Source organism: Podarcis erhardii (genome assembly GCF_964252035.2).
Source record: "Podarcis erhardii genome assembly, chromosome: 11".
Classification (NCBI taxonomy): Eukaryota; Metazoa; Chordata; class Lepidosauria; order Squamata; family Lacertidae; genus Podarcis; species Podarcis erhardii.
Window position 1 is genome coordinate 25,695,736 of NC_138501.1, and position 25,191 is coordinate 25,720,926.

General features: G+C 48.3%; 1 protein-coding gene across 2 annotated transcripts in view; it reads left to right on the forward strand.

The window, feature by feature from the left end:
• Positions 1-317: 317 nt before the first annotated feature.
• LOC309352170 (uncharacterized protein) overlaps positions 318-25,191 on the forward strand; it is a gene marked incomplete at its 5' end in the record, with an annotated part of 89,504 nt that continues 64,630 nt past the window's right edge. For both annotated transcript variants that reach the window (XM_081880569.1, XM_081880568.1), the window contains one exon: positions 318-3,910. In XM_081880569.1, coding sequence (XP_081736695.1) covers positions 318-1,238 — 921 coding nt within the window. In that variant the 3' untranslated portion in view covers positions 1,239-3,910. The remainder of the gene's footprint in view (positions 3,911-25,191) is intronic.

Here is a 25,191-nt window from a genome sequence, read left to right on the forward strand (position 1 = left end):
TCTCTCAGTCCCTTCCCTCCCTCCCCCCCAGAAACGTGTCCCTTTTCAAGTTGCAAAAGCAGCCAGGGCGAAGCGGGCTGTCGGGAGAGGCATTCAGGAGGGTGACCCTGGGGAGGAGAGGGAGGAGAGGGCGACGGGGGGAAGAAGCAGGAGGAGGAGGAGGAGGAGGAAAGGGAGGAAGAGGAGGCGACCGGCTCGCCGGACACCCTGCCGGGCCAGCCAGCCCCACACCGTCCGCGGCGGGCTAGCGGCGCGCCCGGCCGGCCGGCCGACTCGAAAGAGGCAGCAGCAGCAAGGAAGGAGCCCGGAGCCGCGCGATGCTGCTGCTGCTGCTGCCGCCGCCGCCGCCGCCGCCGCTGCTGCTGGTGAAGAAGCTGGTCTCTCTGCCGGGGCTGCGGCCGCCTCCGTCGCCGCCACTGCTCGCCGCCGAAGCCGCTGGGGCCCGGCCGGGAGAGCCGCCGCTGGATCGCGCCCGTCGGCGCGCAGGGAGGCCGGCAAAAGCGCACGGGGAGCCGAGGCGCGGCTGCCGCTCAGGGCGCGCGGGTGTCCGGGGGCCAAGTCCGAGGCAGCGCGTCAGCCATGCAGGAAAGGCGCTTCGGGAAGCTCCGCCGACCAGCCCGAGGGCGACGACGCCGAGGAGGACGCGAGAGGAGACTGGACGAGACACTTTGGGGGTCTCTCGCCGCCGACGCCGCCGTTGTTCTGGGCTCCGGCTCCGGCCGCCGCCGCTGCTTTGCCGCCGGGCTCCCTCTCTATTTAGCTGTGTCTCTCTTTCTCCGTGCGCGCCGCTTTCTCTCTTTCTCTCTGCCTCTCTCCCTCGTCAATTTCGCTGGGGAAGATACAAAGGAGAAGCCCCAGCAGCGCCCTCGACTTCGCCCAGGCGCGGCAGACCGAGGATCCCCAGCCAAGTGGCGGAGCGAAAGGCGAACATGGAGAGAGCAGAAGCGGAGCGAATGTCAGCCGCGCGCCGAGGGGAGGGGAAAAGCCGAAAGGCGAGCGAGAGATCCAAAGTAGGTCGAATAAATAAAAGCCCCTTCTCCTGCTTCTCCGGCTTGCTCTCCTCCTGGCGCCTTCCTCGCTCGCTCGCGCGGCAGCTCCTTCTCTCCTCGCCTTCTTTCTTCTTCCGTGCTGCTGACAATAATCACTGGAGATCGCCCAAGAGGAAGGGGAAGGAAAGGAGGAAAAAAAAAACACCTTCTTATTTTTTTTCTTCTTTTTTTCTTTTCTTTTTAAAGTAAATTTCGGAGGAGAAAAAGAAAAAGAAAACAAACCTCCGCAGCCAAGAACAAAACCCTCCCCCAAAATAACAATAAAAAAGTGTTTAAAAATTGAAGATATGAAGATGTTCAAAAGGCGCCCCTCTCTCTTTCTTTTTTCTTTCTTTCTTTCTTTTTGCTCTTTTTCTTTTGCGGTCTTTCCCCTTTCTTTTAAGTTTTCCCTCTCTCTGGTCTCATGAAGGAAGGAAGCGAGAGGCACCAGGAAAAGGAGAAAAGGAGTGGAGAGAGAAGGAGATAAAGAGAAAAAAAAACCAGCCTTCAACTAATAGAATATGCAAGAAAGGAGAGAGAGAGAGAGAGAGAGGGAGAGAGAGAGAGGGAGAGAGAGAGAGAGAGAACCAAAAAATGAATGCGTTTAAACGGGAAGACTAGCAGAGCAATGTTTCCGAAAGGGGGATCTGCGCGAATGTCTGTATATAGTGAACTTTGACACTACTATTGAAACTGACACGTTTCTATGGAGATCGCTGCCTTATATGGAGCTCATGTCAAGGAGCCAAGAGAGGGGCTGCTGGCAACTGATAATCAAAGGCGACTGACTGGTCAGAGCCCTGAATTGGGGGGAGAGAAAATGGGAGGCTAAGGTTAGCCAAGCCTCCTTCACTCCATTGGCTGAGATCTCCTCTCTCTCTCTCTCTCTCTCGCTCCCCCCCTCCGCCTTTATTCTTTGCTACCTACTGACTGAGATGGGAAGGAGGAAGGGGGGAGGAAAGGAGAGGGAAGGGAGGGGGCGAGAGAGAGAGAGAGAGAGAGAGAGAGAGAGAGAAAGGGAGGGGGATTCTTCTGACAAGCACAATTTACATTGAGATCGCCCTGCTCTGCTATTTACTTTGAGACCTGATTAGTATGGGTCGTCTATGGTCACACACACAGACACACACGCACGACAAAAGAAAGGGGGCGGGCGGGGAAGAGATGCATTGCGATAGGGGGAAAGGGGAATTTAAAGGAAATTATTTTGGCTCATTCTGAAAAGTTTTTTTTTTTTTAAAATGATCAGATTTCTCTTTGGGATATTTCGCCCCCCCCTCCGGTCTTCCTTCCTTCCAAAAATAACCCTGATTAGGAATTACGATACTTGGACTGGATTCCATTGTTTAATGGCTGCAAGGAGATGGCTAAGGAGAGTCCATAAGGACTGTGAGTATTTAAAAAATACATTTATGGTCCCATATGTTCCAGTTCATCAGCAGCCCCCTGTCTCCCCCTCCCACCTCGCTGCCTGTTCCCCCTCACTTTAAATATTCTCCAGGATTTCGTATTTTTTTTTAGAATAGATTTCATTCCCGTCGCAATATGACCGGTCAGAAATCGACAACCCCATTTCACATGGAGGTTCCACTCCAACTCCCATTATTTTTATTTATTGTTTACTATTAATATATAGATACATATATTAAATTAACTTGTCCGTCCTCCTTGTGTTTTGCTTTCGCGAATGTTTTTAAACAGCCTCAGTAATGATTAATGGATAACGTAAGTAAGTGATCGGTTTTGCCGTCTTTATGAAAGGATCAATGCCTGTAAAGGAAAGTTCAAGTGAGTGAGAGAGAGAGAGAGAGAGAGAGAGAGAGAGAGAGAATGTGAGTTTGGAGAAGTGTATTCTGGGAACCGGGTAGGGGGGGGGGGCGCGACGACGACACAAATTCCCCTTCGCCAGTCCTAGAAGAATCGCTGGTTCGTACTGCCATCTAGCGGACAGGAAGAAAGCGGTGAAACTACAGTTTGTTTAGCTCCCCCCTTCCTTGTGTAGTTAAAAAATAAATAAAAAGCTTGCGCCTCCGATGAAGGAGCAGAAAGGGACGCGAGAATATCTGAATGGCTCTTTCCCTTAATATTTGTCCCCTGCTTGCATGTTTCTATGGGGAGTAATCCTTCCCATTGGAATATTTCTCCATTAGCTTCTAGATCTTCTGCCCCTCCTGACTTCTCCTTATTTTCCTTGTTTTCTCAACTTCCATCAAAGTTTCCACACCGGCAGAGAGCCGGGGTTGGCGGGCGGGCGGGGGCTATTCCAAAACACCGCGGGGCACTAGAGCCTCGGGCGAGAAAGAGAGAGTTGTGTGCGTCCTTTCTCAGGTTGTAAAAATATTAGGCACCAGTCAGAGAGGAGAGTCCCGCACTCGAAGACACGGTTTGCGATTTGGTGGTGAAATAATGAAGGGTGGTTTTCTCCCTCCCTCCCCCCCACCCTCCGCATCAGTTTTTCCTGCCAAGCCGTCCCTATTGTAGATTGCATTGATAAAAAGGATGTTATTGACTATGCAACAGTGGGCTCTCTCTCGCCTGCCTCCTCGCCTCTCTTTTCTTTCCCAATAAACTCTGGTCCTGTCTTCTGGTGGTCACTGAAAAGGTGAAACGAATAAGATTAAATCACACACACACACACCCCAGCTCTGTATGTATATCATCTAAGGTTTTACTCTCCGGACTATGGAGAGACAGGGAGGGAGAGAGGGGGAAAAAAGAGGCAGAGCAAAAGAGAGAGAGAGAGAGAGAGAAGAGGGAGGGAGAAGGGGAGAGAGAAAGAAAGCCCGGGAGAAGGTGCACAGAGAAGCACCAGCCTCTTGACAAGGTTTCGTCGGAGTCCGGATCGCTTCCACCAGCAACTAGCAGAACCTCCGCTGGCCAAGGCAAGTAGCTTTTGCTTTCTGTAACGTGTGTTTCTGGTGGGTTTTTAGACGCTGTGAAGCAGCATCCGGCAGCAGGGAGTTGGGATCTCTCATCCTCACCCCATCCTCTTCTGATAAGAGTTCCACTTGGGCAATGTAACTTTTTAAAATAAAAATAAACAACCCCCCCCCCACCTACGCTCCTTCTCCGCTTTCCTCCACCATCTCGCCTGCTTTGTCGGAGACCCTGAAAAGGCACCCAGTTCAGGCCTGGCTGGGATTTCCCCGCCAGATTTCATCTGAAGGAGAGGCGGCAGGGATGGGGGCGGGGGGGGGGGCGGAGAAGAGGGAGAGAGAGAGAGAGATGTAAGAAGCTAGGAAGCAGAAGCAGAGGTAGCAAAAAATAATATTTTTTGTTTGAACAATGTTGTGGAACCCCCCATCCCCAGTCCTCAAGATCATGGGACCAGCTGCCTCCGGGAACAATCTCAGATGGGAATGAGCAGGGATCGACTTGTCCAGATCCAGAGCTGAATCCCATAGTCCTCCTATTGCCTAGGTAGGCTTAAGGAAGAGGTGAACAGATCCATTCAGTGGGGCTGAGTGTTTATGCCAGGACTTTTCATCCCCTAAAGAGGGATTGCAGACGAGTGTCCGCGTGCTAATGCTGTTGTCTTTCACCTGCTCTGTTTGTTATTTGATCACCTAATGAAAAGATCGATGGCAGCCTGTTTATCTAGGGTGGTGGTGGGGAGTGTCAACAGATTAAAGGGACAACAGGGAGATCCACCGAACGAGAGAGAGGGGGAGACAGAAAGACCTTTATGACAAGGAAAGGCCCATTAAAAATAATTACAAAACCCACCCTTAATTCCGATTATGTTCTGTCTCCCCCACTCCAAGATTGCCTTTGCTGTCCCTAAGGATACCACATTTCTCTTAGAATAGGTATAAAACAGAACCCACTCAATCTCTGCTTTTATTCAGCGAAAATAGAGCGAAGCCTAGCCAATTTTATGAGTCCTTCAGGAAATCCCATCTTTTAGGGATCTGGCTGGGTCTTTGAATGGGAAATGGATAAGAATTCAGGCCGCGAGAAATGAATGGATCCTTCATTGCAAGCGGGGATCCTTAACCTCACCAAAAGAAGCTGGCTCAAATATAGAAATCCTTTGTCAATTTCTCCCTCCCTCTCAAACGCTCACTTTCCTCTCTCTCCGAGAGCAAAAGGAAATAAAGAAAAGTAATGTGGCCACAATGTAATTAATTGGGAAAATCCGGCTTTCCCCGCCAGCTTCTTGCGGTGCCTAAAGTATGCCCCGAAAAATAGAAGCGAGCTCTAACTTCCTCAAGACTGCCAACCCCAATGTTGCCCTAACCATATTTACATGGAAATCGCATAGGTTTTCCGCGTCTCTTATCTGTGTTTAGAATCCCATCTTGGGCCGCAATGGGCAAATTGGTTAAGCAGAGGGGAGTTGCTAAACCGGTTGAACTTCAAATATCAGGACAGCCGAATGGCATTTTCAGATGCAAACCAGCGAGGGTTTAAAATAAGGCGCATCCATGGTGTTCAATAGGCGTGCGAACTGGGATGGTGGTAGAATAAAGCAGATCAGTTATGTTCAACGAGGTTGTAATATTCTGGAAGTAATGCACGGGCTCCGCTTAAGGGGTTTTGTTTTTTCCTGCGTGGGGCCAACCAGGATTCCTCTTTCGATGTTTCAGCCAAGGCTTTGTAATCTGATAAGGTCATTTTATGGGAGAACAGAGATGCAGACAGGCTGCGCTTAAGACCACGAGCCACAGCACACTTACATAGAAGTAACCTCTGTTCATTTGAAATGGTGGGACTTACAGTCACTTTGTGGGTTCAGAAAAGAAATGCTGTCCTCTCTGGGGTTGTTTTCGGAGACACCCATCTAAACTGGACCAGAGGAAAACGTTGTGTCTGTCAGAACTTTTCCTGGAAGGGGGGGGGGCGCATTTAAAAAACGAAAAACACCCAAACCAAATATGGGCTGAAGAGAAGGTACAGTAATAGCAAAGCCTAGCTGGGGGGTGGAAATGATCTGTACCCAGAAATATTTATCCGCTTGCTGTAACCTTTGCTTTTTTAAATTCAAAGGCCCGATTCCTTTGCAAAAATCAAGTGTATGGCGTATGTGTGGTTTTTCAATGCAGTACTGTATAATATATATTAACTGTGTGTTTGTGCCTGGCTGTGTATTCGAGAATCCTTATAGGGGAAAACAGCACAGGAGGGATCTTCACTCTCTCTCCCAAGTGGAGGAAAAAAAATCTGTTACATTCTTTTAGCAACTTTGAGCAACTCACTCCCCGTTCTGGTAAGAGATCCAGCTGCATTTTGTTAGGACATGACATTTGGGAAGTGCTTTTTAAAGCACACATATGCCATCCCCGTTCTACATAGATAAACTTAAAACAGACCCAGAAAGCCATACGGAAGGCGTGCTTTGAATGCTGTTCTCTCACTTTCACACGCTACCAGCATGCTGGGCCGCTTGCCCCACAAATCAGCGAGCTCGCGCTTTCGACGAACTCTTGACAAGCTCTGCCTTCCAGCTTTTGGATGCCTGATCCATCAGAGAAGCCAGCCTGTCGAGGGGCATCCCTCCCCTCGAGGACTATTTCCAGTCCTCGTCAAATATTAATTGCAGTGTAAACATTGCTGACCCACCTCTTTCCCTCCCCCCACCTCCCCCCAAAAGCCCCCTCCTCAAGCAAAGTGCGTAGTGGCGGCGGCCTTGCTGGTTCCTCCCTCTGCCTTCCGTTGGCGAGGGCTTGGTGTCCAGCAGGGCAAGACTGTCAGCGAGCCAGGCCTTGGCAGGGAAGCCTGCCCAGCAACGCCGCTGCCACGACTAGCGGAAGTAGGCCGCATTCACCGTCTGCACCAGGGCCGGGTCACAGGCTTCCAACGCAATGGAACTCCTGCCCGGGTGGAAAAACGAGGCGCGCCTGCCCCTTACTCAACCGTCGTTTGTTATCTGCACAAATCTGCAGATTTCACCCCCCCCTCCATCCCAATCTTATACACAATTGGCCATTCCCAGAATCCCAGCCAAAGTAGACCCAGTGGATTACAGCGCCCGTTTGTAAATAAATAGCCACTGGCCACCTAATATTTCGGGGGGCCCCTTCTCTCTAGACAAAGCCTGATGTACTCACACGGATGCTCAGATTCGTGTGCATGGGAGAGAGGGAGGATTTCACCAGTGCCCGGATGGATCCCTGAGAGTTCTCAACTGATCTGTACTCGCTTTCCTTTATGTCCTTACTCACTTCAGGGGACTAAGTGCGAGATGATTCCTATTTTAAAGCCTGTTTGGAAACAAACAAACACGCACACATGCGCATGAGATATTCCAGCAAATCCTCCCTCAATAATAATAATAATAATAATAATAATAATAATAATAAATAATCATAATTTATTATTTATACCCTGCCCATTTGGAAGAGTTTTCCCAACCACTCTGGGCGGCTTCCAGCAAAATATTAAAATTACATAAATGTAAATGAAGCTGGCTTGTGTTGTGCACATGTGATATAAGTTCTAGTTAACTTACTTCCAACATCTTAATCAGACCTACTTTTTAAAGCAGTCCTTTCTTGGAATCCCATGTCTGCACAACCCATTGGGGCTTGAAAGTAAATTCTACTGAATTCCATGAAACTTACTTCCAATAAAATATGTGGATACCATTTCTTCTAGGCTTTCTTACAAAAGAGAAAACGCTGCGTGTTTACTATAAAGGCAGCTGGGCCAAGGGAGGAGGAGAGCGTCTGGAGGAAACAGGGGCTCTAACCTGGGCAAAGGTTCCCGGTTAGGCACCCGCCAGTGGTCGAAGGCTAAAATGAAAGCTGTAAAATAGGCTGCCGAGAGTCTGACTTTATGCTTTTGCTGTGGAGTTGTAAGAGAAGCAAGGCAAAGGAGCAAAATACCTTTCCCAAAGGCCTCCCGCCCACCCCCGCGGGCCTCACTAGGAGCCATCAGGCCGTATTCTGGGCTCGACCTGGCCATTTGGCACCTAGCGAAATGTCGCGCTGAGTTACCAGGTGCTTTCAGAGCGCGGCGGTCTCCTCTCAACCAGACGGCGGCAGCTGGCCACTGAAATCGTGGATTTGCCGACACATCAGCCAGGAAACCCAAACAAGTTGAAAACTGTGCAGAGGTCAGGGGCAGCGCGATCCCACACCAGCTCTTTCTTTGGAACGAAGTCCCACGGAGCTGAGTGGGGGACTTGTTCCCAAGAAAGAGGGGGGGCAGGATTGCAGGTTTACAGTACAGCCCTTACTCAGGAGTAAATCCCTCTAATGTTCCCTGGAGAATATTTCCAGGAAAGAGTCCTTTGGGCCTTTTAAACCAGGCGCCGTAGTCGAGTGGCCTCGAGGGGCGCAGGAATCTCCCCGCCAACAGAGGGACCCATATTGGCCAGCTTTTATAGTGTGCCTTGTTTCACGGCCGAGATGGATCCGGACGATCCTAGCTGGACACAGGAAACTGGTGGTCAGCAAGCTCTGCAGCCTTCCTGCGTCAGAGCTGTCTTCTCCCATGCGCTCCCCACCCTGTTCCCTGCGCAAAATGGCGAATTCTCACAACCAGATATTGACCTTCCGCACAAATAAAGCTGCGGGGATCTTAATGCGGGGAGCGAAGCGACATAAGTGTGTGCGGATGCCATGAAGGGAGCGGGGTGGGGAGTGAGGATTTTCCATGAGTGTAGATGGCAGCGCTGGAGAGTCTCCCTTTGGCTTCTCTGAGGATCTACCCTTCGCTTGGAGACCAGTCTTGTCATCCGCGCATCACGTAAGGCCCAGGCAAGCTGATGCCCAGATCTAGTAGGTGTGGGTGTGGGTGTGCGCGCGCGTGTGTAGATATTAATATCTGGCTATGCTGGGGATGAAAAGGGGGCACACTTGCGAGAGAAGTCCCCCCCCCGTGTCTTGACAATACGATCTCCTGGCTTGTAGAATCATTTCCCATAATAGTCACCTGTCACAGCTCCCATTTCTTTTATCATAGGCATTAGCCCATCAGGAGATGACTTCTCTTTTCCAGGCTAAAAATTAAAAGAACTCTCTGTCTCTGTGTAAGTAAATAAAAGATTTGCCCCACCGATTGTTCAGCTATCGCTTAGAGGCGCCCGAGAGGGTGTCAAGGGTGGGGATGGGGTGGGGGAGGGAATCCAGGCTTGGCTGCTGGTGTGAGCATCACCCTGAGCTCCTCCTAAACTTGATATAACTAATAAATCTGACTTTTCCCTTAAACTGTCAGGGTCGAGATGTGTTTATTACAGGCCTGTTCAGGCAGCTAAGGAGATGGGGCGGGAGGACTTTTCAGTTGGGCTTAAAAAAAAAAAGTCAATGAAACAGCTCAAGCAGACCATAAAGAATCGCGCCACACTGAAGCAGGCTATGGGGAGCGGGGGGGGCGAGAGAGAGAGTAGCGATTGTGGGGGGGCTCATAAAAAGTATCCTGGAAGACATGGGGCTGGCCAAGCTGTGGGGGTGGTGTGTGTGTGTGTGTGTGTGTGTGTGTGTGTGGTGGGGGAAGAGAAATCTGCTTTATTGTTAACCCCTTGCGCGGAGGCTTCTGAAGCTGAAAGGGCAAAGGAGGGGACGCTCTTTTGTCCCAGCTGATCCTCGGCTATTCTGGGGACTCAGGTTGGTGTGAAAAGGACGAAGAGGTCACTTGAAATCGCCTTTTATCTACTCCTCTTTTCTCTCTGGATCAGCAGCTTTGAATAGGCGCCATCTAATCGCTCTTCATAGAAAGAAAGTGGGGCAAGGCTCGAAAATGCCTTCACTCTAGGAAGGAGGGGACTGGCTTGCATGATTGCGCCTAGGCCTCAAGCCAGGCGGCGGAGGCGGCGAGCGGAGGAATGCCTCGATCCCCACCGCGTGCGCCTCGGTTGGAGACGCGGAAGGTGGCGAGAGGGCCGCGCTGCCTGCTCTCCTTGCCTGCATTTCGCCCTGGCAGCAAGCAGGGTTGGGATGGAAGGAGTCCCTCGGCCACATTGATGGACTCGTTCCATAAATAAAATAAAATGTCCCCTCCAACCACCACTCCCCATTGGCAAACAGATACAAAGGAAACCAGAGCAGGGAACAAACCTCGAAGAGGCTTCCCGCCTCTCCCGTTTTTGCAAAGTCCCTGGAAGCCGAAACAATTTTCTCAAGGCTAGGACGGAACTGTTGGTCTGGCGAGTAAAAAAAAAAGAGAACGTCCATCCGCACTCCAGATCCCGGACTTGTTTTGTAGGCTTCGCACGAGGCCCTGCTTCGTCCACTGCTGCTGAGGACACCCAGTGAATCCGAAATATACTGATAAGGGGGCGGGCGGAGAGAGAGCGATCTCTTCCTTCCCAAATAGCTGTCATGCTAAGCTAAAGTTGGACCCACAAGACACGAAAGCCAAGTCCCTGTTTGTTCAAAACCGATTTTTTAAAATCCCCCCCCCAACCCTTGTGTGGGAGATGAGTATGTGTCTTTTTTGGCAAAAAAGAAAAGAAAAAAGAACCTGGTTAGACAGAATTATTTGTTCCTTTGCATCAAAAGACAAGGCCTTCCTATTAATAGCCTAATGGCTTTGGCTGCAAGGAACCAAGAGCATTTCAGAGGCAGCTTCCAAATCCCTTTGCCAGAGAGTGGGCGGGAAATACCTCTCTACCACTGCTGCTGCCCCTCCGACTAGAAAGAGCCACCTTTGCTGTCTGAAGAGTCCAGGGATGCTTGGAAGCTGGAAATACTTCCGAATGGTGGCATGGTTGCTAGGGGCTGCCCGTTCCCACCCATGAATCTCTCCTACCTCCCAGGGCCAACCGGGCTTCCCTGAAGGCCACCTCCTGGCCACCACGCTCTTTGGAGCGCCTTCACGTTTAAACGCCTCCTAAAGGCTGCAGGTCAGAGCAAGAGCTCCCCATTTGACTTCGACCTTAGGGCTTCGGAGAGGCGGGGCGGGAAGCCCCAACTCATCTCCCGGCCCAGTGCCACGAAGATTAAATTAAGTGGCGGAGAAATCTGGCGGATCTTCAGTGTGAAGCTCCGCTGGCGCGTCCAGGCGTCACTTTTAACGCCTTGCTTCCCCCCACTGTGCACAAGTCTTCATCAGGAAGACCCTCTTAATTCCCCCCTCCCCATCTTCAGCAGAAAGGAGCGGGGAGGTCGGCTCTTCGCCTGTTCTCTCACCTACCCCCGGCCTCATTTTCTTCACTCAAAAGTAAACATAAACGTTGCTAACTGATCCGGAATTCCTGGCTGAATGCATGCGTGTGTGTGTGTGTGTGTGTGTGTGTGTGAGAGAGAGAGAGAGAGAGAGAGAGAGAGAGCGCGCGCGCGCGCGCGCGAGCTGGGGTTCCAATCATCCCATTTGTCACAAAGAAAATGACCGGCGGTGTATTAAGCAGAACATCTGATTTATTTGATTTAGTGCTCTGGGGCCACAGCGAAGACCCCCTAAGCAATCCCCCAATGCAGAGTTAAAATGGAAAAGGAGAAGGGCGAAGAAGGAAAAAAAATCAAACAAAACTTAGAAGCAGCATTTAAGCCTCCTCCATTTGGCAACACTGATCACCATTCCCGAGTGGCTGGGGAAATATTGTTTTTACAAACCGCCGCAGCAGAAGGAACAAATGTTTGGGAACCACTGAACCTCTCGGTATCGATGGGAAGGGGCAGAAATGGCAGAGAGAGACAGAGAATCAAGGCAGTCGAAGAGAATCTGCAAAGCTGATCTAAGCTCTGGAAAAGTTTGAGCCTGGTGCGATGACCGCTTGCAAATGCAAATGAATAAATAAACCTCAAACCGGCTAGTTTGGGGTGCAGTAGTTTAGCAAGACTAATTGCAGACAATGGAGCTGAAATGACTTTTCCAATTAGCTGCTGGTTGGAGTTTAGTTGGAAGAACTGTCAGCTCCACCGATGGGTAATTGCTTTATTGCTCACAAAACTATCATCTATTTAGAACATATGTGCTAATTACTGTGGATGGGCGTTGGGGAAAAAAAAAGGGAGACCATAAATCTATTAGCACTTGAAAAAAAGTCCATGGGGCTTGTAAGCAGCACGAACTCCTTTTCCACATTATGATTTGAGGGGAAGAATGGTGTGAGTGATAAGCGGCTCTCTTCCCCAATGCAACCTCTGAATTAAACCCATCCGGGAAGACAATGCAAACAAGCGGCCCGACCCACAAGCCGGAGTAGGGGATTTATACCGGGTTTGTGCCACTGGAGTGAGGACGGGTACAAATCAATCTTCAAAGCATACTGCTTTGGGTTAATTGAATTTTGGGAGGGAGGGTTGTCTGACATTGGTCAATTTCAGATGCGAGCGCTTAGTTTTAAGAGAGCCGCAGAAGGAGCCGTCCGGTCTTCTCAATCAACCACGGCCATAAATCACTTTCCTTCCTTTCCCCCATCCCAGCCTGTTTCCCCACCCCAAAAGATTAGTTTAGAAATCTTTTAATTGGATTATTCTAGAAAATTAATCTCCTTTCGGCTGGCTAAATTTTGTGTACCAAATATTGAAAATTAAATCCGCCTCATTTAAGGGTGGGGGTAGGCGGGAAGGGTGAGGGCTCCCGTTGCCTTTCGATGGGTTAGTTGTTGGGGTCTTTTTTAGAACGAGGACACGAGTAAGAGAAATGCCATAGGGGGCAAAAAAGAGCAACATAAGGTGTTCAGAGCTCCCAAAAAAGCAATATCAACCCACCCAACAGCAGAAAGTTGGTTTTCTAGTTCATATAAGAGTGCTATTATAAGGCGATAGCACAGAGTTGGTAAGTATCCGGGATAGAAGCCGAAGACTCAGATGAGGATTGTTGTTGTTACTATTTTAAAGAAAAGAAAAGCTTGCCAGCATCGGGGGGAGTTTTTTAAACTGGAACCTCATGGGTTACTCAGAAGAGGAAACAGAGGCAAAGTGGCAGGGAATAGACCCTCTGCCTTCGAACACGCTGCTGACCGGCAACATTCTGTTCCGGGCATTTCCCCACACTTTCTCTTTCGCGCGCGCGCGTGTGTGTAAGTGAGCGAGCTAGGAGAGAGAGAAAGAGATTCCCCCCGTCTCTTTCAAGACAAATTCTGGGTAGAGTTGCTGGAGAAGATCAAGGAGGGTTTCTGCTTTCTTCCTCAAGCTCTCCGAGTTTCCCCATCACGTCTTCTGTTACTCCCCGCCAACCCACCTGTGACACCTGGAAGTCACACCCACACCGAAAATTAATGGGGTTTTATTCCTGTTTTGTGTGATGAGAAAGAGAGCGAGATAAGAAATCGGATGTCACAAAACCAATTTAGGAGCAGTGGATAGTTCTCAGAGTCACAAACGTGTGCACGTGCATTTATTTGCCTTTTAATCAGCGCTTGCTGCTAATTTACAAATCAGTTGTAGTTGCTTTTTTTTTTTTTTTTTTAGACAAACGATCTCCTCCCAATCTGCAATTTCACCTGAAATTCTTTCTCCTTTATTTCAAGCTGTTCCGCAAGTTCTTCCAGGACCCTTCCCGCTCCAACCTTCTACTTCTGAACTTTCTAGCCTTCAGATTTTCCCCTAGTATATTTAATTCTCCCCTTATCGGAGTGGTGTTTTTTATTTTATTTTAAAGACCTGTTAAGGCAGAGATCAGGAGTCAGAGCTCCATTTTTGGCTGCCTGCTGGGATTTCCTGAGCGAGATCACGACATCTCTCTGAAATGGGATACCTCACTTTTAAGCTCAATGTAGCTGTTAATAGCAGCCCTCTGAGGTGTGGTTAATTGGTGGGGATAAAGGCGTAATGACTTCACAGGGAGACTGCCATGATCCTTTAATGTACCTTAAAGAAGCACACGCACACGGGTGACATGGCATCGCTTTGCAGAGGAGCGTTTTAAAAGTGGAGTCTTCGTAGGAAACAAATTTGTCCCTGGAACAAACTGCGCAAACAAGGGGAGAGAGAGGGAGGGAGCGAGTTTGTGTTTGTGTATTTAAAGGCAATGAATTTAAGATTGAGTAAATAAACTTATTGGGGAAGTGCGAACCAAGAAAGTAAATGGTAGGAGAATGATAGGGTGGGTATAAAGGCCCGAGAAGCTCTTTGGTCTTGGGAAATGACGGTCTTTCAAGCCGGCCTACCTCTCAGGGTTGTCGTACTATACTGAGCTCCACCGGAGGAAGGCGAGATACAAAGAAGCAACGTTAAGCAGGGGTCCGCTCATCCTTCTTTCCCAAACTCAAAGGTGGTGAGTGATTCTCTCTCTCCTACGCTCGGCCTCTCCCCCCAGCAGCCGACCTTTAGGCCATGCTAGCTGGGCGTGAAGTCAAGGTTGCGACTGCAGAGCCGGATCAGATCTCACTCCTTTCAAGCGGTGGCGTGGAGTTTTCAGTGCCAGCCGACTGTCCTTCGGTTGGGGAAAAGACAAAGTGAATTGGGATGTTGTTCCACGGGAGGGAGTCGCCCTGTGGCTTGGATACCGAGCAAGCATGCAATAGGATCCTCCGGCACTTCGTCCTATCCTGAACGTCTTACGGTCATATGCAAGAGTAAAGAGTGCAGCGTAAGTAAGGAGAAACTGATACAGATTTGGCAGAGCGGAAGACTGCGATGTGCTCGCAGTCCAAATCCAACCTTCGCCTGTTAGTATACGATCAGTGACAATGAAAGCTCTATATACATACATGTGTGCCTGCATTTCTTGGCATCTGAGAAACGCAACAGCCACAGAAACGAACAGAACGCGTGTTTGTAAAACCGAAGTTCTCTCTTCGCTCTGGTTGCAATTCTCCTCAGGGCTCCACTTAGATCAATGGAACTTTCTCCCAACCAAGGGAGCAGAAGATTGCAGCTGTCTCTAGTGTGTTGTGTCCAATACTTTTGTAGGGCGTTTACTCGCTTGTGTTGTGTACTTATTTATCTCTCTGTCTACATACCACAGGAGCCAATATGAGTCCCCCATAAAAGATTTGAGGGGGCCGGGCCACCCCAAAGTTGATGGGCATTGCCATTCAAATGCTGTTTGTGCACCGCATCTTGTGATCGATTCTGTGATGCGGGGATTGCCTGACCCCCCACCCCGCAATATTTTAACCCCTTTGACACCACTGCGACGTACATTCCTACCGGAGCCCCTATATACTGTGCACACGGGTCTGCTTTGACATGCACAGGAGGTAACTTTGCACAGATGCACATCTTGCTATATAGACACACCGCATGCAGTACCTCTGCCCTATTTTAGTGAACGCATTGCTCTCTCTCACACACATAGGTAAAAGTGTACATGTATGTGAAAAGTGTGCATGTGTGTCCATGCAGATCGTCCAAATGTCGCCCCAGGGGTTACAGCGGTAGAATAAAGGAAGGTAAACACTCCGGCGCGAGGTCATCGCTCTTCGCCGTGCTTCTGCTACTTTCCCACATCTCGCAAGGAAAATGAAGTGAAACTTAACACCTTCCCTTTCCTGTGTGCTTTGTTAAACTCTTCCTTTTGCCTCAGTCCAGTTTCTTCTCTCCCCGCGCTCCCGCGGATGAAATGTTGACGTCCTGACTCTTTAGTAACCAGATCTTCAAGACTTACTAGGAAACCAGAGCTATTGGAATTTGGAATCGATGTTATTGCTTCCAAGTGAATTTGTCCAGCCCTATATCGTTAGACGCACCCAAACTCACCGAAAATCAATGGGAGCTTAACTCTGCATAGGATCGGGCTGAAAGTATTTTGGCTGGGGATGTTAAGAATCACCGTCTAATATATGTTAAAGGCGCCCAACGTGTCCTGGGATCAGGGCCTCCAGGAAAGTCACGCACAAACTCGACCTTTCCCTCCCTGTTGTCCGTTTGCTTTTGCTTCGGGAGCTGCGGAAGCGATTTATGCTTCCAATGGATCCGAACCTTCATCTCCCAGGTTCGAGTTCTTTCTGAAAGCAGAGAGAGGGAGTTAAAGTCGACCGCAGGTGTTTTAGCTCCAACTGTCGCACTTTCATCTGCATCTCTCAGATCCCCGAAGCAGAAAGACCCCGTATCACACGCCCCGGCACCCGGGGCAGGGATCTAGTTCAGCTTCCCACAACCTGGAGCTTCCCCAATCAGCTTTAGACTACAACTCCCATCCTCTCAGCCTATGGGGTTTAATAGGGAAACCAGTTTAGTGGTGCACAATCCAGGTTGAGCCAGTTTAGATCCCTACCTAGGGACGTGTCAGCTCTGCCCACATAAAGCCGGGCGTTTAAGGTCGAGTTCTGGCTCGCTTCTCACGTTATACGGGGGTGGGAGGAAGGGAGACGGGAAAACCCCCCCAAAACCAAACCTCTTTAAATTATAGCAAGGTAGCATTTCTCTGCTTTTCGACATCAGAAATGCAGACCTTGGCTCTCGCCCTCCCTTGCCCCATCTCGTTGCTTTTGGCCTTATAGTTGCTTGGATTTGTTTCAGACTGACCAGACCTCTGTCCTGAGAGAGTCACGTTAACTGGACAGCTTCCGTGCCCGCTTACATGGAAGGAAGCCTCCTAACATAAAAGGGAGCTGACTTCTGAGTAAGATTAAAGGAAGGCCGTAAGGTTGGATTTTGGAGAAATTGTCCGCACTCCCTGTTCATTCTCGCACCTTTCGCCAGCACTCTAAGCGTGCGATCCCACACTCCAAATGTTGGAATCCATTTCCTATTCATGTGCTCTGTCCATCCCTGGATTCTAGAGTGTTTGACTGCATGTGTCAGAAAGGAGGGATCCCCGTCTCCCTTTCATGTACATTAAAATATCCATTGTGTGGATTTTTTCTCTGCCCCAGAACCAAGGTTGCTATGATTTCAACAACAAAAAAGGAGGCGGCTATATTTGTATATGTCCCGCGTGCACAACTAGAATCGTATCGATTTAATTCATTTCAGTTTCTCATTAGTGTAGTGATCCTCCGTATCTGGAATCGTCTCGACTTTGGGTGCAGGAAAGCAATCCTGGCAATAAAGTTGTGCAGCCCTTGTAAACCAGCGAAGTCCTGGTTTAATTTCGACCCCGTAAAGACTCAGGCCTGGTCAGAACCCCTGCTCTGAAGCAGTGAAACCAGAAAGGTCGACTTTGAAGTCCTCCTTTTGATTCAAGTTCTCCGACATAACGGCTTCGTGGACCAGGCTGAGCGGGGACGTGAGTGGCAGCTTTCGTCCCGATCCTATGCACTGTTTACTCAGAAGCAAGGTTCACCGAGGGCAAGAGCGGGTAATGCTAGACTTAATGGTATTAAGGGGCTCCCCCCGCCAAATTAGATGGCAACGTGTATCATTTTAGGTCAAAATGTGGGATGTCTTTGGGGTTCCTCTTGCTCATTCTCCTGCCTGCGGGTGGGAATTCCTGCGGCGATCGTTGTAGCTTTGAGAACTTCTCTCTGGGCTCTTCCTCGGGAGTAAGCCCCATTCAGTTCCATGGAACTTGCTTCTGAGCCGGCCCGCTGTTAAGTCTCTGGCCTTTGGGGCAGGAGAAGGAGAACGGCAAGCAACTTGGAACAGAAGCGAATCTCCCGCACCTGCCTCCCTGCGCGTCGGAGCAGAGAAGCGCAGCTTCGCATTAAACGCGATGCACCCGTAACCGGCGCGCCTGGGTGACGGATCTGCGCCTGTCCAGGTGTATATTGGGACATAGATCTGGAGAACACCGGCTGGTAAGGAGAGGCGAAGAGCGCTCTCTGTTATGATTAGGCTTTCTGGGCTGTTTTGCAGCTCATAAGGCACAATTAGATTGGAACCTGTAAAACAGACTGCAGGAGCAGGGGAAGAAAGGGGAAAAAGACGGAGAGCCGGCGAACGGAGACCTTTATGAAACTAATAAAGCATATTCTCCACCTGGGGGAAAGGACAGCTCTTTAGGCACAGCGTGCTAGCAACTAGAGAGGGGGGGGGGGGGAGGCTGGGATCCATAAACCACGAAGCAAGAGAGCAGGCAGGGCAAGGCCGCCTTCTGGGAGCCTGTCTGAGGACATTCCTTGGCCTTCTGCCCTACTAACCACACGCACCATTCCTCGGGAGTAAATCCCCTGGAACTCATTGGCACTTGATTCCGAGGAGACGCGCGTGGGGAATCGGGTCGCGTGGCTGCGACCTCTGAAGCTGGCTTCCTACTAGAAAAGGAAGGGACTTCCAAGCAAACTTCCGCAGCCTCTTTTGGAAGAGCGTTACAGAGACTGGCAGGCAGCAGGCACATCATGTCGCTGCGGAGCCTCCAGGCCTTGGCCGAGAGGTCAACGGGGCCGGGGGCAGAGCAGCTTTAGGGGCGGTGAGAGCAGAGCGGGGCCCAAGCTTTTGTTCCTTCCAGCAGGGGAAAGCCTCTAGAGTCTCCGTCAAAGGGGAAGGGGCGCGTGCTGGGAACCCGACCTCGGAGGTTTGCGCAGCCCCAAGGAGGAGGATCACCCGGGAAATGCCCATCGACGCCTTGTCGGCTTCTCCTTGCATTCAGTGGGAGCTTTCTTTCTGGATTGCACCCTGGCGGCCCCCGCTCCCCTTGACGCTGAACTTCGAAATCGGCCCCTTGAGCTCCATGAGATTGTCTCTAAGGCGTGGAGGAGGCTCAGCTGTGTAGGAAAGCGCGCTTCAGACCCGGGATAGGGAGCGGCGAATGCCCGTAGGCGCGTGCAGAGCGCGCTACCCCCTCCTCACAAAGTAAACTCAAAGGACAGGGCTTAATGCTGGGGATACCACTTCTCTTTTCGAAAACCAACAACTGGCTGTGTCTAACCCTGCCAGCCTAATAAAGAACCACACTCCGTTTTCTTCCCCTTCCCCATCCTCTTTCCTTCTCCCTCGCCTTTTCTTCTTATTTCTCTAGCCTGCGGGGATAGACTGTGCGACGTTCCAATTTTTGAGGCATTTAATTCTCACCCGCCCCCACTTTTTTTCCTGGGAGGCCCCCTTTGTGAGAAAGTTAAGGAAGGTAGGAGAGGATATATTGTTTTGATATTATTCCTCCTCACTCACGCTAGTGAGTAAACAGCAGAGCACATTCCCTTTGCAACTTATTGGAAGCAAATTGATGATTCGTTAGAATCCTTTAATTAAGCAATCCAGTCTGGCTTGTTCCTGGTAACTTTCCCTTTTTATTTCCCTCTTAAAATAATAACACAACATAGTCTTCTTTAAGAATAAAGTTTGACTCATATTCAGTTCACAGCAGTAATCTGAAGGCCGGCATTATCTTGTGGTTCCAGTGAGAAGAAGCCTGAGCTACATCTCAGACTTTCTGCTTGTGGAGTCCATCCTATGTGAAGGTTGAGCCATGCATTGGCTAAGAGCCAGGAGAGTGAGAGTCCAAGAGTCCATGAGAGAGATGGTTGCATGGCCAGCCCTTTTATCTGGTCAGCTAGGGTCACACCCATCTACCCTGGTCACACACAGGAGGAGGAAGCTCCAGAGCAGGTATGGCAGGAAGTCATCCCTGTCTGGAGCCGCATTCCCCTGTGTGTCCATTCTAGGGAACAGGAAAATGTTGTACTTGACTGCTCTAGTAATAATATATCCCACACCCTTTGCCTTCAACAATTACCTAAGTGGCAGAAATTCAGCAGGTGGAGCTTTTCCAGACACAGAGATGGAGCGATAGAAACAGTTTCACCTGTTTATTTTTTGCCTCTGGGTCATTACGAAAGAGCTATGCTAGAAAAAAAAAGTTGGCAGCCCTACTTGGATTCCTTAGCAGACTCTTTGTGTCCTTCCTCTCTGGGATGGCCACTCTTATCTGCCAGCTCCTAGGCCTGAAGCATAGAGATTTTTCAGGTGTGTGTGTGTACAGATTATAAATGTGTGTGTTACACACACTCCTGTTTCTGGCTTTAACCTCTATTATGTTGTACCTGGTGGATTGTAAGACTCTTGAGATTTGAGAGTTGGCCTGTTTGAGGCCTCCTTGAAGATTATTGAGGCTTTCTGTGAAATCCCAGGAACATCTAATTGGAAGTAATTCCCACTGGATTCAGTGGGACTTACTGCTGGGCAAGGATTGCAACCTGAAAACATCTTCTTTGCAATTAACAGACAATAAGTATGCAAGACATATATATATGTATATAACTGAGCACAACACTAAATAGTTCTGCAAAAAGTGTTTTAATTTGCTGACTGAGTATGTTGATTGAGTTTATCTGGAGAAGGGATTGAAAACTGTATATTTTTTTGGTATTGTCATATTATAAATGTTTACTGTTGTAAACTACCTTGGCTGGGCACTGTCCAGGAAGGTAGATTAGATTTTTTAAAAAATGAAAACCACCCCCCAAAATGCTGGTGCTTTTTTATGGACAACTTGCAATACTGTACATAGTCTTAATTTTTAAATGCACAATCTCTTCCTCCCTACCTTGAACAGCTAGTGTCTACACAGGAGAATCTGCCATAAATCTTGCTTAGAAAGGTTATAATCCATAATTTGGCCTACCAAGCATTTTGAGCTACCTGTCACCAGACTTTCATACACACAGCAAAGTAGGAAATATTTTGAGTCATTCAACTTATCATGCTTTTAACCGATTAACTAGGTAGGTCACTCTACAAGAGATGTCATTTTATCTCTCTATGCAATATGCAGCAATATTGAAAGAGCATTTTTAATGTAGAGTAGATAGGCTACCAAACTCCAAAAAGAAATCATGGCTATTATTTTATTGACTAGGAGGACACCCTCCCCACAACAGAAAGGATTGTCCAGAGCAGGAAATGGTTTATAACAGTGTCCTGTTTGGCAGGTTTTTATTCTCTATTATTTTGCTTTATAGATTAAAATCCCATTTAAATAGCTATGGGTGCAATCCACTCCATACTGATTTGAAAAAGCTTGGACTGCTCAGAGTATTTTCAACCTGTTCTTATTAAGCTTTTTGGGTCATCATACCGATTAACTGACCGCTTCTAACCTCTGCAATCTGTTTGACATTAGCTTAGGTTGACATAATAATATTGTTGACATAATATATTCTGTGCTATTTATAGATGCCAGCCAATACAGCAGAGTAATATCTCCTTAAGCTTGCATCCCAGTGTTTAAACAGACTACTCAGAAAAGTTCAGGTCTTTTCCAGATCAAGGATTCTAGGACTGAAATACTGTGCACCCTTGCTTTGGAGTTAGTCCAATCGAAATGAGCAGGGCTTACTTTTAAGTAAACATGAATAGGACTGGGCTGCCCCAATGAAGGGCTTCAGTCTTGTGGATATGGCATAAAGATGTATAGGTCTAACACATGCAAAAGCATGTTTACTCAGAATAGGCTTCAGGGCGTTTCAGTGGGCCTTACTCCTTAGTAGGGCTGTATGGGATTTCAGCCTCAGTCTGAATTGACTGCTCCTTAAACCAGCCTTTAAAGGCAGTCCGGGAACCAGTGGTCCTCCAGAAACTGCTGGACTGCAACTCCCATCATCCCTGATCATTGACCATGCTGGCTGGGGCTGATGGGAGTTGAAGTTCAACAACACCTGGAGGCTGCAGGTTGCCCATCACTGCCCTTATTATTTTGATAACTCAAGTGTGCCCCCCCCCCGCCACCATGATTATAGGTGAAACCATTATTCTTTCTTTTCCAAGCTATGCTAGTGATTGTGAACATAGGCTGAAGAGTTAAATGTTGTTTCAAAACACTTAATTCAGAGTTAAGCTGTGCAGCTTCTGTTCGTGTTGCACCACTCAAAAGACAGTGGCTGTGTTACCAGCAAGCCCAGGGTTCTTTCTGGCAACGCTGCCAAGAGATTTTGAAACCTGCTTCTATCAAAAACGATCGGAATATCTCCTTCCTTGTAATAAAAGCAAAGTGCTGAGCCAGATGTTGTAATAAGTCCGGTTGATGTGTGAGCAGGTAATATAGGCAGGAGTGACACTGTTAACAAAAAACATCTAATTAACAGTGACTTCATTTGATTGGGAGGATGAAAAAGCCTTTTTAAATCAATCCAGATTTACTGGCCTCGGCACAGCCAATTTATGACTCTGGAGGATGAACAGAGTCTGCTTTCCCTCAAGATGTCATCTGAGGGGGGAATAAGGGGCTAGGTGAAGTCATTTGGTTCGCCTGTGGAAACTCCAGGAGTCCTCCTGCTTTTGGGATTGAAGTCCGTGCTGCTTCTTCATTTTATTAGGAACAGGCCAAGCCCATCAATGAGGCTCTCCGGAATATCTTGAAGCAATTAGGCCCTCCCAATTAGCATACTTCTCCCGACCCCAAGAGCTTCTCCAGGTCCTTGCATTAGGCAGCTCTTTAAAGATGAAAAACTTGAACACAGCATGGACTTGAAGGGGTGAGACCACATTCTTCAACAAGCCTATCCCCAGTGGGAAGAAAACAGTTGTTGTGGATCATGGCTAAAACACCATTATCTCATCTGCCCCAACAATAGGATTTCCTCTAGGCCTTGAAAGGGGTCCCAAAACTATTGTTTATAAGTCTTTAAGGTCCTGGGGCGCCTTAAAGATTTATTCATTTATTTGGCTATTGGATTGTGATAAGCAAGGGAGGAATAGTTTGCTGAACACAGTTAGCTTCTCTTATTGTGGTGTCATGATATGCAATTTTTAAAGGCATCCTGGAAACTTACTCAGGCTCAGTGACTAGCTGATCTTGTGAATGGCAAGTCCTGTATTTTAAGGCTAGGGGCGGGGGGGGGGGCTGACAACAGTGAGTTTAGATACTCAATGATGAGGGAAATGCACTTTGCACATATTTAGAAGCATTCTTGTTTGTGACTGGTTTGGAGCCTTAGGGTGGATAGGTTCTGGAGATCGACCTCTATGAACACTGGTTGAGTTAAGCCCCGCCTTGCAATTAAGACAGGGATTTGAACCCAAAGCTAAGTTCTGAGCTTTGCACAGAGTCATAGGTAAGCCAGGTAAGGATTGTAAGGCCAACATTCAAGGGCAGCTATATCAATGACGCTACTGCTAGTCCAAGGGGACAAATATGCTCAAATTGCCTGCAACATATCTTACAAACAGCATAGGGGTGTATGGGGGAGGAAGAGTGGATTTTAGGGACTCATTTGTGTGTTTCTGTTTTTCTCCTATGGAGCCCCTTGTCAGCAGACAGCATCCCTCTTGCTCCCTGCAGTACTTAAAGCTATTGCTGAAGAAATTAAGTGGAAGCTCTATTTCCCCTTTGCTTTTCAAGGCAAGATCTATAATAATGCCACTGCTGAGGTAAGAGGAAAGGGAAAGGGAAAGGGGTAGGTTGGGAGAGTAAGGGAGGAAGGCTGAGGGGCTCAGAGAGCTTGCATTGCTTTCAAGTAAAAAAAAGGTAAAGGACCCCTGGTCGGTTAAGTCCAGTAAAAGGCGACTATGGGGTTGCGGCGCTCTTCTCACTTTCAGGCTGAGGGAGCCGGCATTTGTCCACAGACAGATTTCTGGGTCATGTGGCCAGCATGACCAAACCGCTTCTGGCACAACAGGACACGGTGATGGAAACCAGAGAGTGCACGGAAACACCATTTGCCTTCCCGCCACCTATTTATTTACTTGCACTGGCATGCTTTCGAACTGCTAGGTTGGCAGGAGCTGGGACAGAGCAACGGGAGCTCACCCCGTTGCGGGGATTCGAACCGCCAACCTTCCAATCGGTAAGCCCAAGAGGCTCAGTGGCTTAGACCACAGTGCCACCCACATCCCTGCATTATGCATTTCATAATACATTATGCTTTCAGCCATAATGGAAGACACTCTTGGTTGATATTAGATGGGGTGGCTGTATGCTGGAATCAGATCACTTAAGGCTTTCATGAAAAAAAACAGTACCTTAACTTTTTATTGGCATGGTATAAACTTTATGCTTGGAAGGGTTAGAGAGCTTTAGGATCATGAGGAGCATTTGCTTTCCTCATGACCTTGTGGTGTGACCTAGGTCAAAGTTCTTTGGTAGCAGAGAGACTATTACTGGTCCCAAGTAAGCTTGGGCAGGGATTTGATTCCAGGTTCAGAATCTTACTTGTCCGTGCCTATGGAACCTTTTAGGTCACATTGCATAAAAGGTCTCAGCTTGTGTAGAACTGTTCTGGAAACTTGTCTCTCTCCCAACAGGGTTAGGTTGGTGGGTCACCGGCAGCATAATGATAATGTTGCTGTTCCAGTATCACAGGCTTCCTCAAACTTGGCCCTCCAGATGTTTTTGGCCTACAACTCCCATGCTCCCTAGCTAGCAGGACCAGTGGTCAGGAATGATGGGAATTGTAATCTCAAAACATCTGGAGGGCCGAGTTTGAGAAAGCCTCCAGTATTAGCTCTGCATTCCTACTGTGTCCAAGGCAGAATTCAAGGTCAATGTTTTTAAGTTAACCCTAAGTGATTTGGATCCACTATGCCACCGCACAGTGGAGGCTGCTTCTATTAGGTTGTATGAAGCACTGCCCAACCAGCCTCAATCTGTCTTCCTGTTGACCTGTCTTCTTATTTACAATCAATCCAGGGGATAGCACGGCCTATCAGTTTCCTCCTCCTTGGTCTCAGTGTTGCAAGAGGAGCGAACACCCAGCAGAGAGAAGGATGAGGACTAGAGTAGAAGTTGTTTGCTCTGTTTGTTTGCTCTGGCTCTGATTCCACATACTGTTTGATCTCCCCCCCCCCCCCTTCTGCACTACCAGTCTGAATGAGCACCAGCCACCACAATATGTTCTGTCAACTAAGCAGAGGCACATTTAGGGCAATGCAACAGGCTTTACTGCACTGGGCGCTGAGTCTAGGGGGTGCCGCAGGGTGTCCCAACTATGAAAGTTGAACAAAATGGAAGGCAAGGGGCAGGGGCTGCCAAGTGTTGGCCTCACACAGGGAGCCACTGAAATTTTATTTTTTTTAAAAAAATATTTATTAACAGTTTTTATTTTAATTACAGTACCAATAAACAATACAATATAACACATCTCTTAGCATAATTTTCTTAACTTCTTTGGACTCCCTCGCATCTCCCGCTCCTGCATTCCTGACTATAAAATTTTATCCAGCAAATTTATCCCCTTGTTTCTATTCTTATTATCTAATTTTCCAATGTTGTATCTCTAATTTAGATATCCTTTATTCAGATCTTAAAAATTTAAATATAACCTTAAATTTCCGAAACTTTATCTTTTCTTAAATTTAGCTTATCTTCATATTTCACTTCATCTAGCTTAATGGTGCCAAGTTGTTTATACTCTAGCATCCTTCTTAACATTCATACAATTTACAATATTTTTGTAAATAAGTCTTGAATTTCTTCCAATCTTCTTCCACCGTCTCTTCTCCCAGGTCTCGGATTCTGCCAGTCATCTCAGCCAGTTCCATATAGTCTATCAGTTGCATCTGCCATTCTTCCAGTG